Source organism: Ylistrum balloti, unplaced genomic scaffold (assembly GCF_031769215.1).
Source record: "Ylistrum balloti isolate Yb309-2 unplaced genomic scaffold, AGI_CSIRO_Ybal_v1 Utg370202, whole genome shotgun sequence".
NCBI classification, from domain to species: domain Eukaryota; kingdom Metazoa; phylum Mollusca; class Bivalvia; order Pectinida; family Pectinidae; genus Ylistrum; species Ylistrum balloti.
The window spans coordinates 411,010-427,320 of NW_026782176.1; the positions used below are offsets into that span (position 1 = coordinate 411,010).

At 39.0% G+C, this 16,311-nt stretch overlaps 1 protein-coding gene across 4 annotated transcripts in view; it reads left to right on the top strand.

The window, feature by feature from the left end:
- LOC132551495 (protein MTSS 2-like) overlaps positions 1-16,311 on the top strand; it is a 62,317-nt gene that overhangs the window by 22,509 nt on the left and 23,497 nt on the right. For 2 of the 4 annotated variants that reach the window (XM_060215639.1, XM_060215641.1), the window contains exons 7-10: positions 1,416-1,573; positions 3,660-3,815; positions 4,419-4,556; positions 14,329-14,451. In XM_060215639.1, the coding sequence (XP_060071622.1) occupies positions 1,416-1,573; positions 3,660-3,815; positions 4,419-4,556; positions 14,329-14,451 (575 nt within the window). The remainder of the gene's footprint in view (positions 1-1,415; positions 1,574-3,659; positions 3,816-4,418; positions 4,557-14,328; positions 14,452-16,311) is intronic. The other 2 variants (XM_060215642.1, XM_060215643.1) reach the window with 1 other exon arrangement.

A 16,311-nucleotide genomic window follows, 5' to 3' on the forward strand; every position in this document is an offset into this window, starting at 1 on the left:
AAGGGTATTGTGTCTATGTTATAGTGGGGACAGTGAAGGGTATTGTGTCTATGTTATAGTGGGGACAGTGAAGGGTATTGTATCTATGTTATAGTGTTGACAGTGAAGGGTATTGTGTCTGTGTTATAGTGGGGACAGTGAAGGGTATTGTGTCTATGTTATAGTGGGGACAGTGAAGGGTATTGTGTCTATGTTATAGTGTTGACAGTGAAGGGTATTGTGTCAATGTTATAGTGTGTACAGTGAAGGGTATTGTGTCTATGTTATAGTGTGTACAGTGAAGGGTATTGTGTCTGTATTATAGTGTGTACAGTGAAGGGTATTGTGTCTATGTTATAGTGGGGACAGTGAAGGGTATTGTGTCTATGTTATAGTGGGGACAGTGAAGGGTAGTGGAGTGGCTATGTTATAGTGGGGACAGTGAACGATATTGTGTCTATGTTATAGTGTTGAAAGTGAAGGGTATTGTGTCTATGTTATAGTGTGTACAGTGAAGGGTATTGTGTCTATGTTATAGTGTTGACAGTGAAGGGTATTGTGTCTATGTTATAGTGTGTACAGTGAAGGATATTGTGTCTATGTTATAGTGTGTACAGTGAAGGGTATTGTGTCTATGTTATAGTGTTGACAGTGAACGGTATTGTGTCTATGTTATAGTGTGTACAGTGAAGGGTATTGTGTCTATGTTATAGTGGGGACAGTGAAGGGTATTGTGTCTATGTTATAGTGGGGACAGTGAAGGGTATTGTGTCTATGTTATAGTGTTGACAGTGAAGGGTATTGTGTGTATGTTATAGTGTGTACAGTGAAGGGTATTGTGTCTATGTTATAGTGTGTACAGTGAAGGGTATTGTGTCTGTATTATAGTGTGTACAGTGAAGGGTATTGTGTCTATGTTATAGTGGGGACAGTGAAGGGTATTGTGTCTATGTTATAGTGGGGACAGTGAAGGGTAGTGGAGTGGCTATGTTATAGTGGGGACAGTGAACGATATTGTGTCTATGTTATAGTGTTGAAAGTGAAGGGTATTGTGTCTATGTTATAGTGTGTACAGTGAAGGGTATTGTGTCTATGTTATAGTGTTGACAGTGAAGGGTATTGTGTCTATGTTATAGTGTGTACAGTGAAGGATATTGTGTCTATGTTATAGTGTGTACAGTGAAGGGTATTGTGTCTATGTTATAGTGTTGACAGTGAACGGTATTGTGTCTATGTTATAGTGTGTACAGTGAAGGGTATTGTGTCTATGTTATAGTGGGGACAGTGAAGGGTATTGTGTCTATGTTATGTTGGGGACAGTGAAGGGTATTGTGTCTATGTTATAGTGGGGACAGTGAAGGGTATTGTGTCTATGTTACAGTGTTAACAGTGAAGGGAATTGTGTCTGTTATTTTTATTTTCACTTTTATTTTCAGTGAAAAATGAAATGCAACTGAAGCTTGACAGTGCCATGCAAGATGTGAATGACAAATACTTGCTGTTAGAGGAGACAGAAAAAAATGCTGTACGGACGGCTCTCATTGAGGAGCGAGGGCGCTTCTGCCTCTTCATCAGTTGTTTGCGGCCGTTTGTGGTAATTATTTCCAAATTACACTTAAGAGTACAGTATAAGTCTATTTTTAGAAGTTTTGAGTTCCCTAAGTGTACAGTATAAGTCTATTTTTAGAAGTTTTGAGTTCCCTACTGATAAATTTTGATGTTGGCTATAACCTCCTGTAGGTAAATCTAAAGCCTTTGGTATAGGTTCTTAATGGTGTCCACTGATACCAATACTTTACATAGGAGTTCTTTAAGAAGTTAACATTAAGGTTTCAGAGTGAAACTGGCAAATCATTTTCATTTCATCAGATAGTTCACATCACTCTTGTGTCGTCCATCTCTCATCCATCCATCAAAATTGGATATTAGCTAAAAAACTAAATTTTAAAGTTTAAAAAATCTTATTTTTGATAACCAAGGGTCCCTGGTTACTAATATTAGACCATTAGTACCCTGGGTGGCTGACTACTTAGTTTGTTCAAATGAATGTTATTGACCTTTTCTTAATATCTCAAGGGTCAAATGTCTAAAGAAATCTTCAAACAACTTCTGAATAACCAAAAGATACATACATAAACTTTCTATTCAAATGAATCAAAAGACCTAGGGTGCTGATATTGGGCCTGTAGCATGCTGGGATAAAGGGCCACCAGGGTGCTGATATTGGGCCTGTAGCATGCTGGGATAAAGGGCTACCAGATTAGTCAAAATGAATGACTTTGACCCACTTTCAAGGTCACAGGTGTCAAATATGTCAAAATGTTTAAAAGACTTCTTCTCAATGACCTTAAGACCCAGGGTGTTGATATTGGACCGGTTGCATGCTTGGATGGAGAGTTACTAAGCCTACTCTAAATGAATGACCATGACAATTTTTCAAGGTCAATATTGTCACAGGGGTCGGTTTTTTTTTTTTTTTTTTTTTTTTTTTACTTTTTACATATTTCAAGATGCAATTTTTTAATTGAAGCTTTCTTAGTAACTAAGAGGTGGAGGATTATAATAATGGGCCAGTAGAACATCTGTATGTATACATCTTGGCTGTGTAGATACAGGGTCTGCAGCAACAAATTTTAAATGTATTTTTAGCTCTCCTCAGATTGTTTGCTGTTCAGATTGCACTATGTCTTGGATTTTGATGTATGAAAGTTTTGTTGTGACTTTTTCTTCAATACTACTGAATGGATCTGTCTCAAATTTCATATGTAGGTTACACTTCACAGTTGGCTGTGCTGTTTTGATTTTTGGACTGATCAGAAAAACAAAATGGATGACATGCAACCATCCTTAGAACTTGCCATATTTATGCAATTTTGAGTAAAAACAGACGAAAGATAATAAAATGATTCTTGATGATGTTTTGATGAGATTTAAACCAAATTTGGTATAATGCATCAATAAGATCTTGGATGACATTGGTCAAAATCCATTATCAACTGGATGACTTTAAAATCTTCAAAATCTTCATATTTTTTTCTTCTCATTAAATAACTTAAATTTTATTGTTAGCTTTGAACCAAATTTGTTTATTGCTTTGCATTAATAGGGTCTCGCCTAAGTTTGATCAAAATCTGTGAACGTTTATGATATGATGTGCCAGAGTTAAAGGACTGAAAATAGAGGATTTCTTCATTTCTGTCAAGTAACTTAAATTTTTACCGTCAGATTTGAAGTTTGGTCAGTGTATCAGTGAGATATTGAATGATACTGGTCAAATTTTGTCAATGTTTCCAGTATTTTCAGGGCTTTAAACATGTTAAAATACATCATTTCAGTTTTGAGATAACTTTCATTTTTATATGCCTGTCAGTAATTTGGTTAAAACATGGTATGGGGTTGTTGTCTGTCTTTAATGTATCAGTATGGCATCCCCTCACACAGTTTCTGAAGATCAAACTTAGTAGGCATCAGTTATTTCACTGGATACAAATTTTTTTTACCTTTACCATTTACATATTGCAAAAAAGCCTTTCAGTTGAATGTCCTAGCCCTTGTATTTGCCTAGTCTTCATGAACAGCCTCCCCTACTGGAAGTAGTTTTTCTGAAATGTATCTTGTTAAAGAGGACACAGATATAACTGTGTGTACCCTTGTTTTATCTTTTGTGGTATTAATTACAGGAACACGAGATAGGCCTGCTAACAGAGATCACACACCTACAGGAAATCATGGACAGCTTATGTTTGGGGGCAAGTGAGCCAGAGAAACTTCCAACCTCCAGTGAGCAGTGCATCATTGACATCAAGGGACAGGACTCCTCCTCCTGGAATTTCCAGGTAATTAGACTAGTGAGCAGTGAGGGGATCTTACAGTCCGACAGTCCTGTGGTTTTATAATTAGTATTAGTAATCATCTCTTGTGTCAGCTAAACCATTTATTTATTTTTACTTGTGAAAATGTAGAAAATGATTTCGTAATAAATATATCATATTTTACAAGTATGACAGAATATATATGCATAAGTGAAAAATATAGCTTTATTAGCCCTACGTCTGTCCGACATCTGTTGGTCTGTCCACCTGAAAACAAATTTTGTTAACGCTATTTCTTGAGAAGGATGGGAGGGATCTTTTTCAAGTTGCATATGTAGGTCCCCTTGGTCCCTAGATGTGCCCGATTGATTTTGGGACTGATCAGAAAAACAAAATGGCCATTTCTGAAGTCTGAAGTTGTAGTGATCTCTGACTATTGAGCTGGTGGTTCAGTGTGAAGTTGTAGTGATCTCTGACTATTGAGCTGGTGGTTCAGTGTGAAGTTGTAGTGATCTCTGACTATTGAGCTGGTGGTTCAGTGTGAAGTTGCAGTTATCTCGTATTTAGATATTTCTGCGTGGAATACACTCCACCCTGCATGATTCTTTCTCAATATTTTGTTTGCAGCAACAGTCTCCACCAAGTTCTCCAAGCTCTCTAGGCTCAAGGAAATCCAGCATGTGTAGCATCAACAGTATCAACAGTTCTTCAAGTGGCTCCCTCAAGTCACACTCTCCTAGTCACCTTACAAAGAATCGTGCACATGTGAGTAGACACTTCAGATAAGTCAGGCACCATAATCCTACTTTCTTCAAGATGTCTGTGTTGAGGAGCTGCCAATTTTTCCTCAAATGACAGAAAGCTTTATCACTCCCCATATGTCTGTGTGGATGTGAGTTGCCGTTACACTCCCCAAATATTTCTCATCATCTAATAACCCACCCCCTTAAGATCTTTGCATTGATGTCTCGCCATTACCCCTAAATATCTCTGTATTGATGTCTCACCATTACCCCTTAAGATCTCTATTGGTGTCTTATCATTACCCCTTAAGATCTTTGCATTGATGTCTCACCATTACCCATAAATATCTCTGTATTGATGTCTCACCATTACCCCTTAAGATCTCTATTGGTGTCTTATCATTACCCCTTAAGATCTCTATTGGTGTCTTATCATTACCCCTTAAGATCTCTATTGGTGTCTTATCATTACCCCTTAAGATCTCTATTGGTGTCTTATCATTACCCCTTAAGATCTCTATTGGTGTCTTATCATTACTCTTTAAGATCTCTATTGGTGTCTTATCATTACCCCTTAAGATCTCTATTGGTGTCTTATCATTACCCCTTAAGATCTCTATTGGTGTCTTATCATTACCCCTTAAGATCTTTGCATTGATGTCTCACCATTACCCCTAAATATCTCTGTAATGATGTCTCACCATTACCCCTTAAGATCTCTATTGGTGTCTTATCATTACCCCTTAAGATCTCTATTGATGTCTCACCATTACCCCTAAATATCTCTATATTGATGTCTCACCATTACCCCTTAAGATCTCTATTGGTGTTTTATCATTACCCCTTAAGATCTCTATTGATGTCTCACCATTACCCCTAAATATCTCTATATTGATGTCTCACCCTTACCCCTAAAATCTCTGTATTGATGTCTCACCATTTCCCCTAAATATCTCTATATTGATGTCTCACCATTACCCCTAAAATCTCTGTATTGATGTCTCACCATTACCCCTAAAATCTCTGTATTGATGTCTCACCATTACCCCTAAAATCTCCATATTTATGTCTCACCATTACCCCTAAAGACCTCTGTATTGGTGTCTCACCATTACCCTGTTTGTTGATGTCCTGCAAGTGTACTGATGCAGTGTAATTGTGTTTATCTGTCCATACGTCCGTCATTAAAATGACTACTCAATAACTGAGAGGCTTAGGGTAATAGTATGTGGCCAATTGCATGCTGGGATGAAAGGCATCAAAGTTTGTTCAAATGAATGACCTTGAACAACAGAAATTTGACCTTTCACTGCATGTCATAAGAGGTACACCTCTTGGTCCACCAAACATGTTAAAACACTGTATTTCTACCAGGAATGTGTAGGTGAAGACCTGTTATAAGCAATATATTTTGAGTGGTTATCTCTCAAAACCTAATATCACTTTCTTAAATATGTGCCTAGCATCAATGTAAGTAATTTATTATATGCATCCTATTTATTAGCTGCCCTGGCCTGAAAAGGGCTTAGTGATGTGGTGCCCATCCTCATGAATGACTGAGAGGATTTTAACCAAATTTGGTCAGTAGCAGAAGTAATGATTTTGTCAACATTTGGTCAGAAACGTTCCTGGGGGAGGGGGAATCATTGATGTATAAATGGTGGTTTATAAGGGGAGGGGCATGGTGGTGCTCAGATAAAGCAAACCGAGCAAATTCTCTTCCTGTTTGAATGATTTGATTACCTCTAAATTTTTCTTAAGCATTTTTGGGGAAATCAGTTTTATATAAACAATAAATCTTGGCCCTAAGCATCTTTTGATGAAAGGGAATCAATTTTGTATAGACGGTTGATTTTTATCCAGGTTGAGGTCCAATATGGGAAATAGAACTTATTCTTTAAACAATCTTACCATTGTCTCCTAGGATGAAAGGGAATTCGTGGGGATAAGTTGTGGGTTCCATGGCCCCCTAGGTCATGGGGATTGGGGATAAGTTGTGGTTTCATGGCTCCCTAGGTCATAGGGATTGGTGGGGATAAGTTGTGGGTTCCATGGCCCCCTAGGTCATGGGGATTGGTGGGGATAAGTTGTGGGTTTCATGGCTCCCTAGGTCATGGGGATTGGTGGGGATACATTGTGGGTTCCATGGCCCCCTAGGTCATGGGGATTGGTGGGGATAAGTTGTGGGTTTCATGGCTCCCTAGGTCATAGGGATTGGTGGGGATATGTTGTGGGTTCCATGGCCCCCTAGGTCATGGGGATTGGGGATAAGTTGTGGGTTTCATGGCCCCCTATGTCATGGCGATTGGTGGGGATAAGTTGTGGGTTCCATGGCCCCCTAGGTCATGGGTATTGGTGGGGATAAGTTGTGGGTTTCATGGCTCCCTAGGTCATAGGGATTGGTGGGGATAAATTGTGGGTTTCATGGCTCCCTAGGTCATGGGGATTGGTGGGGATAAGTTGTGGGTTCCATGACCCCCTAGGTCATAGGGATTGGTGGGGATAAGTTGTGGGTTCCATGGCCCCCTAGGTCATGGGGATTGGGGATAAGTTGTGGGTTTCATGGCCCCCTATGTCATGGGGATTGGTGGGGATAAGTTGTGGGTTCCATGGCCCCCTAGGTCATGGGGATTGGTGGGGATAAGTTGTGGGTTTCATGGCTCCCTAGGTCATAGGGATTGGTGGGGATAAATTGTGGGTTTCATGGCTCCCTAGGTCATGGGGATTGGTGGGGATAAGTTGTGGGTTCCATGGCCCCGTAGGTCATGGGGATTGGTGAGGATACATTGTGGGTTCCATGGCCCCCTAGGTCATGGGGATTGGTGGGGATAAGTTGTGGGTTCCATGGCCCCCTATGTCATGGGGATTGGTGGGGATAAGTTGTGGGTTTCATGGCTCCCTAGGTCATGGGGATTGGTGGGGATAAATTGTGGGTTTCCTGGCTCCCTAGGTCATGGGGATTGGTGGGGATAAGTCGTGGGTTCCATGGCCCCCTAGGTCATGGGGATTGGTGGGGATAAGTTGTGGGTTTCATGGCTCCCTAGGTCAAGATAGGTCAAGCCCATTTTGTGAAATAAAACCAGTTCTAGAAAATTCTTATCCTATAGGATAGCAGGATTTTGTCTAAACTTGGTCTGAAGCATGAATGATTTGACTGACCCCCTAGGTACAGAGGGGTGGGGCCCAATAGGTAATTATGGAAGATATGGTGTGTTTTGTATGCTTGGGTATTTAGAAGTTCTTTTTTTTTTGTTTGGATAAAGCAATTTCAGCCAAGTGAAACTAGGTGAGCAGTACAGGCCGAAGGGGCCTCTTGTTTTAACTGAAATATAGCACAGACCTCACAGGCATCAATGAAAAGTTTGTCAGAGAGAGAGAGAGAGAGATCCAAATCCCTGATCTTGGACTGTTATTAATCAAAACTCGGGTAAAACTTTTCTGTAAGCTTATATTACACAAATAATGTAGATTATCTCTGTATGTGAAATCTACATGTACTATTGAGATTCATTTTTAGATCAGGCAAGTCTCGATGTGGCCTGTTGTGATACCTTTTTAACATTTTGACTTCCTCTGGAAAACTCCTGTACCAATTTCAATGAAGGTTAACAGAAAACTTCCATTGCCAAAGGTGCACCAAAATTTTACTGTAAAAGTGATGAAATTACATAATATCAACGACATTCAACAAAAGCTAAGATCTGCACTATTTTATTTGAAACAGTCTTTCACATGTTCTTAGCCAAGCAAATCACTCTTTTCAACTATTGTAGGGAGAGGTGTACCAAATACTTTCAGAGTTTGTCTGCATGGATTATTTGCCACAATTATTGTTTATATTGATTGCTAGTCTACATACCCAACATTTATCATGTCTATCTCTGAATGGTATTCAATAAAGTAGATTGATATTGGTAAAACAACGAACATCGACCAATGATGGAAGATTCCTACCCAGATGTCAACGGTTTTTTTTTACAATGAAGTTTGGGATTAATGTATCATTCTGTACAGGTTTATACAGTAAAGGTAGACGAAAATACGACGTAATATGATTTAAGATAGTTGTGATATTATAACTGAAATTAATCCCTGATTTGAAATTACTACCAACTGTATGTCTTAATTTTATTCCTGGACAGTCTGTCATTACTGGCAAATCAGAGTAAATTGAATTTTAATAAGCTTTAAGAAAATTATCATCATACTCTCCATCTCTTATCTAATGACGTGTTTGAGCATATCATTATCATATATTTCTACAATGGTCATTGATCATTTTCCTCAACGAAAAATATGGCTGACATATTTGGGCTAGTGGCAGAAATAATGATGTAATATTAACAACTTTGCAACTCATGCGTATATCGGGGATTGAAGAAAAAATGTGTTTCATGACACTATTTTTTGTAGAGTTTGAATTTGAAATAAAAGAAAAATTGCGTGGTGTGGTTTTATATCCTAGATATTACAAGGAGTGGATGGTTTTTATTTGTATTAGCATGTTTGCTTTATTGGATTATGAATTGAATGCATCTTGATAGTACAACACCTTAGAATAGTTATTGTAGATGTCACCACATCAGTAATCTTTAATTCTTGCAAGGTTTGCTGGGAAGTTTTTTTTTCTGGCTGGTTAGTAATTTGAAAGAATGGACAAGAAGAAATCTTGGTGCTAAAATTCTGTCATGAAAAAACTATAGAAATGTTAACTTAATTTGTTTTTAACAATTAACAAACAGTTGTCTTGTATCAACTTCTCATGTCCAAACTGATTAAATCAAAGGTAATCTAAATACTGATGTATACATCCCTCACTGTCAGGTCTTTATAGTGTATAATGATGTATACATCCCTTACCAGTCACTGTCACATCTTTATAGTGTATAATGATGTATACATCCCTCACTGTCAGGTCTTTATAGTGTATAATGATGTATACATCCCTTACCAGTCACTGTCACATCTTTATAGTGTATAATGATGTATACATCCCTTACCGGTCACTGTCACATCTTTATAGTGTATAATGATGTATACATCCCTTACCGGTCACTGTCACATCTTTATAGTGTATAATGATGTATACATCCCTTACCGGTCACTGTCACATCTTTATAGTGTATAATGATGTATACATCCCTCACTGTCAGATCTTTATAGTGTATAATGGTGGATACATCCCTCACTGTCAGATCTTTATAGTGTATAATGATGTATACATCCCTCACTGTCACATCTTTATAGTGTATAATGATGTATACATCCCTTACCGGTCACTGTCACATCTTTATAGTGTATAATGATGTATACATCCCTTACCGGTCACTGTCACATCTTTATAGTGTATAATGATGTATACATCCCTCACTGTCACATCTTTATAGTGTATAATGATGTATACATCCCTCACTGTCACATCTTTATAGTGTATAATGATGTATACATCCCTCACTGTCAGATCTTTATAGTGTATAATGATGTATACATCCCTTACCGGTCACTGTCAGGTCTTTATAGTGTATAATGATGTATACATCCCTTACCGGTCACTGTCACATCTTTATAGTGTATAATGATGTATACATCCCTTACCGGTCACTGTCACATCTTTATAGTGTATAATGATGTATACATCCCTTACCGGTCACTGTCACATCTTTATAGTGTATAATGATGTATACATCCCTCACTGTCAGATCTTTATAGTGTATAATGGTGGATACATCCCTCACTGTCAGATCTTTATAGTGTATAATGATGTATACATCCCTCACTGTCACATCTTTATAGTGTATAATGATGTATACATCCCTTACCGGTCACTGTCACATCTTTATAGTGTATAATGATGTATACATCCCTTACCAGTCACTGTCACATCTTTATAGTGTATAATGATGTATACATCCCTCACTGTCAGATCTTTATAGTGTATAATGATGTATACATCCCTTACCGGTCACTGTCACATCTTTATAGTGTATAATGATGTATACATCCCTCACTGTCAGATCTTTATAGTGTATAATGGTGGATACATCCCTCACTGTCAGATCTTTATAGTGTATAATGATGTATACATCCCTCACTGTCACATCTTTATAGTGTATAATGATGTATACATCCCTTACCGGTCACTGTCACATCTTTATAGTGTATAATGATGTATACATCCCTTACCGGTCACTGTCACATCTTTATAGTGTATAATGATGTATACATCCCTCACTGTCACATCTTTATAGTGTATAATGATGTATACATCCCTCACTGTCACATCTTTATAGTGTATAATGATGTATACATCCCTCACTGTCAGATCTTTATAGTGTATAATGATGTATACATCCCTTACCGGTCACTGTCAGGTCTTTATAGTGTATAATGATGTATACATCCCTTACCGGTCACTGTCACATCTTTATAGTGTATAATGATGTATACATCCCTTACCGGTCACTGTCACATCTTTATAGTGTATAATGATGTATACATCCCTTACCGGTCACTGTCACATCTTTATAGTGTATAATGATGTATACATCCCTCACTGTCAGATCTTTATAGTGTATAATGGTGGATACATCCCTCACTGTCAGATCTTTATAGTGTATAATGATGTATACATCCCTCACTGTCACATCTTTATAGTGTATAATGATGTATACATCCCTTACCGGTCACTGTCACATCTTTATAGTGTATAATGATGTATACATCCCTTACCAGTCACTGTCACATCTTTATAGTGTATAATGATGTATACATCCCTCACTGTCAGATCTTTATAGTGTATAATGATGTATACATCCCTTACCGGTCACTGTCACATCTTTATAGTGTATAATGATGTATACATCCCTTACCAGTCACTGTCAGGTCTTTATAGTGTATAATGATGTATACATCCCTTACCGGTCACTGTCACATCTTTATAGTGTATAATGATGTATACATCCCTTACCGGTCACTGTCAGATCTTTATAGTGTATAATGATGTATACATCCCTTACCGGTCACTGTCACATCTTTATAGTGTATAATGATGTATACATCCCTTACCGGTCACTGTCACATCTTTATAGTGTATAATGATGTATACATCCCTTACCGGTCACTGTCACATCTTTATAGTGCATAATGGTGGATACATCCCTCACTGTCACATCTTTATAGTGTATAATGATGTATACATCCCTTACCGGTCACTGTCACATCTTTATAGTGTATAATGATGATCTATGATTTAATCAGTTTGTAAAATGAGGACTTGTAGTCAGACTTTCACAAGAACCCAGGGACAGATTACCTCATCAATGAGGTCACCATTTACCATGTTAACATCCAACCAACCTACCTTATACCATTTTATCACCACCTCAACAACCCTGTAACATCACAACCCCCTGTTATGATTTTACCACCACCCTCCTACCTGTTACTACTCTACCACCACCCTCCTAACTGTTACCACTTAACCATCACCCTCCTACCTATTATCCCTTTACCACCACCCTCCTACCTGTTACCATCACCCTCCTACCTGTTACCATCACCCTCCTACCTATTACCACCACCCTCCTACCTGTTACCACTTTACCACCACCCTCCTACCTGTTACCCCTTAACCACCACCCTCCTACCTGTTACCACTCTACCACCACCCTCCTACCTGTTACCACTTTATCACCACCCTCCTACCTGTTACCCCTTTACCATCACCCTCCTACCTGTTACCACTCTACCACCACCCTCCTACCTGTTACCACTTGACCACCACCCTCCTACCTGTTACCACCACCCTCCTACCTGTTACCACTTTACCACCACCCTCCTACCTGTTACCATTTTACCACCACCCTCCTACCTGTTACCACTTTACCACCACCCTCCTACCTGTTACCACCACCCTCCTACCTGTTACTACCACCCTCCTACCTGTTACCACTTTACCACCACCCTCCTACCTGTTACCACTCTACCCCCACCCTTCTACCTGTAACCACTCTACCACCACCCTCCTACCTGTTACCACTTTACCATCATCCTCCTACCTGTTACCACTCTACCACCACCCTCCTACCTGTTACCACTTTACCACCACCCCACCACCCTCCTACCTGTTACCATTTTACCACCTTGACCTTGTATGTGCCTTTTGATTTTGAGACTGATCAGAAAAACAAAATGGCTGACATGTTAAGTTTGACAATGAAAGAATATATCTTTTTTTTTATAGGATGATTTTTTCTGTCTTCTGTAATTAAGAGCAAGAACAAAGAAAAGAAAAGATGGAAACAAACAATGGTTGATGCTTCTTCTGGGATCTCTACTTATTTACGAAACATTTTCAGTAATGAAATAAAAATAAAATTTTCAGCAAGAAAACGACATTTACATTGATGCCTTAGAGGTACATATACTGGACCTTCATGTACAATATTTTAAAGATCAATTTAAAAAAAAAAAACCAAAAAGCAGCACCCACATCTCTAATACTACCCACATCTCTAATACTACCCACATCTCTAATACTACCCACATCTCTAATACTACCCACATCTCTAATACTACCCACATCTCTGATACTACCTACCTTCCTGATACTACCCACTTCTCTGATACTACCCACTTCTCTGATACTACCTACCTTCCTGATACTACCCACTTCTCTGATACTACCTACCTTCCTGATACTACCCACCTCACTGATACTACCCACCTCACTGATACTACACACATCCCTGATACTACCCACATCTCTGATACTACCTACCTTCCTGATACTACCCACCTCACTGATACTACCTACCTTCCTGATACTACCCACCTCACTGATACTACACACATCCCTGATACTACCCACATCTCTGATACTACCTACCTTCCTGATACTACCCACCTCACTGATACTACCTACCTTCCTGATACTACCCACCTCCCTGATACTACCGACCTCCCTGATACTACCTACCTTCCTGATACTACCCACCTCATTGATACTACCCACCTCACTGATACTACCCACCCACCTCATTGATACTACCCACCTCACTGATACTACCCACCTCATTGATACTCATTGATACTACCACCTCCCTGATACTACCCACCTCCCTGATAAACCCATATCCCTGTCTCCTGATGAAGATTCATGTCCATTCTCCTGATACTACCCACATCCCTGTCTACTGATAAAGATTCATGCCCTTTCTCCTGATACTACCCATATCCCTGTCTCCTGATGAAGATTCATGCCCTTTCTCCTGATACTACCCATATCCCTGTCTCCTGATGAAGATTCATGCCCTTTCTCCTGATACTACCCATATCCCTATCTCCTGATAAAGATTCATGCCCTTTCTCCTGATTCTACCCATATCCCTGACTCTTGATAAAGAATCATGCCCTTTCTCCTGATAAACCCACATCTCTGTCTCCTGATAAACCCACATCCCTGTCTTCTGATAAACCCACATCCCTGTCTTCGTATAAAGATTCATGCCCTTTCACCTGATAAACCCACATCCCTGTCTCCTGATGGAGATTCATGCCCTTTCTCCTGATACTACCTACATCCCTGTCGCTTAATAAAGATTCATGCCCTTTCTCCTGATACTACCCACATCCCTGTCTCCTGATAAAGGTACATCCCCTTTCTCCTGATAAACCCACATCCCCTTTCTCCAAGTCCTGATGACCAAAGTGTCAGCTTTGCATGTAGTGTTATATCTTTGATGATATTCAGAACTGTTATACATGCATGTCTCCATTTTATTCATGTCCAACAGCATCCAGAAGTAAGTGGCATTGTACGCCTGACAAGTGTATCATCACAAGATTCCGGGTTTACATCTCAAGATACATTGTTCCTGCGACCAACTACCCCAAACTCTTTAAGTATCCGACAGAAGGTAGGTGTCCCCTGTAGCAGGGATTGGGCACCATGCAGCATGCTAGTCTATGACAAACCCCTGGCACTATTTATAACCTTATGTATTACAACCTACACATTTACCCTAAATCATTTATTATCTCATCTGTGCGGAAGGCCAAGTTAGATACCATGGCGTCCGTCGTCTTTCAACTTTTTCTATAAATCACAACTAGTCATGAGTGACTGAGCAGATTTGAATCAAAATTGGTCTGAAGCATCCTTTGTTGAAGAGAAATCAATTTTGTATTAACTTTTGGTTTCAGGCCTTGCCGATGGGAAGGGCAGGACCCAATAGGGGAAAGAGAACAAATTCTGTAAAATCCTTCTTCTTATGCAGGAATGCCTGGATTCTGTCCCAATTTGGTCTGAGACATACTTGGGTCAAAAGGGATCAATTTTGTATTAACAGTGGGTTCCGGCCTACAGGATGGGAGGGTGGGAGACAAATAGCAGAAATAGAATACATTCTGTAAAATCTTCCTTATGTTGGGACTGATAAGGTCTTTAGTGAAGAGAATCAAGTTTTTTGACAAACCTGTATCCCCTTTCAGAGGAGGGGGCGAATCTGTTACAAGGAAATAAATACAAGTGTTTTGAATACTTTTACTTTTGTTTAGATAAATCAATTTCAGAAAGTTAAACAAGGTGAGCGATACAGGCCCTAGGGGCATCTTTTCTTATCAACTTTACCCCCATGTTTTTATCTCACTTGATACAAAGGGTAAGTGAACATCTGGCATGGTCTGGGTTTGTCTTCTGTACATCTGTTGTGTGTTCTCAAACATCTTACCTTACCTGGTGCAAAGAACCCAGGGTGAACTCATGCAATGCCTTGGCATCCAGCTCGCTTCGATCAACTTAAGCTCACTGCCATTTTGTGGATCTGTCAGTCAATTTTTCTTAACCATCATTTTTTCTTCTGTTGTCTTTTGCCACCCACCAAAATATTTAGGTTATGATGGTGACCTATTGTGATACCCTTTTGACCAGCGTTTTCCAGCACCTGTCTGTAAACCTTTTTTTTTCTTAATATCCAAAAAATGTTAGAATCAGATACTCTTCATCGGTGGATAGGTCTTAAATGTGAGAAGTCTTCTGTCCCTGTACAAATAGAATTTTTCATTTTCTCTACACTACACATTCATTCCAATTTTTTCTGTGAATGAATTCACTCAGATGACAGTTGAGAACCTTTCACTAGTGGGATTCAGCTGAAACTCACCAGAAATTATCCTGACAAAGAGTTGATTTCCAGATCCATATTTCAATATGTCTGCCATGAAATTTTATGGGAATGTTAAGAAACTGAAATAAGGGGTGTTTTTTTGCCTTTACTGCTGAAATATTTTGAACTTTTGAATAGGTTTTACAGTCAGATGGACGTTAAGAGCCAGTGGCCTCTTGTGTCAGCATATTAGGTTGTATTTTTTTTTATCCCAATCTAGTCTAGTGGGTAAGAGCAATCATTTCTTATATTCAGAAAGTTTATTTAACCCCTAGGGACCTGGACATTGGGCCCCCATACTTATACAGTATTTAGCTTTAAAAAGCTACCCTTCCTTAATGCCTGGGTAGATTTCAACCAGATTTGGTCTGAAACACCATTAGAGGTGGGCAATCATTACTTTCATTCAGAAAGTTGGTTCGAACCCATAGGACTTGCGGGCGAGATCTCACAAGGGAAGTTAGGTAATGTTTTGTTATAAAACACTAGATAATGTTTTGTTATAAAATGCTACACTACCTTAATTCTTCGGTGGATTTCATTCAAATTGTGTCTGAAATGTTATTAGGGGTGTTTAATTAAAAAAGTATTTTCAATCCCAAGCAAGGAAAT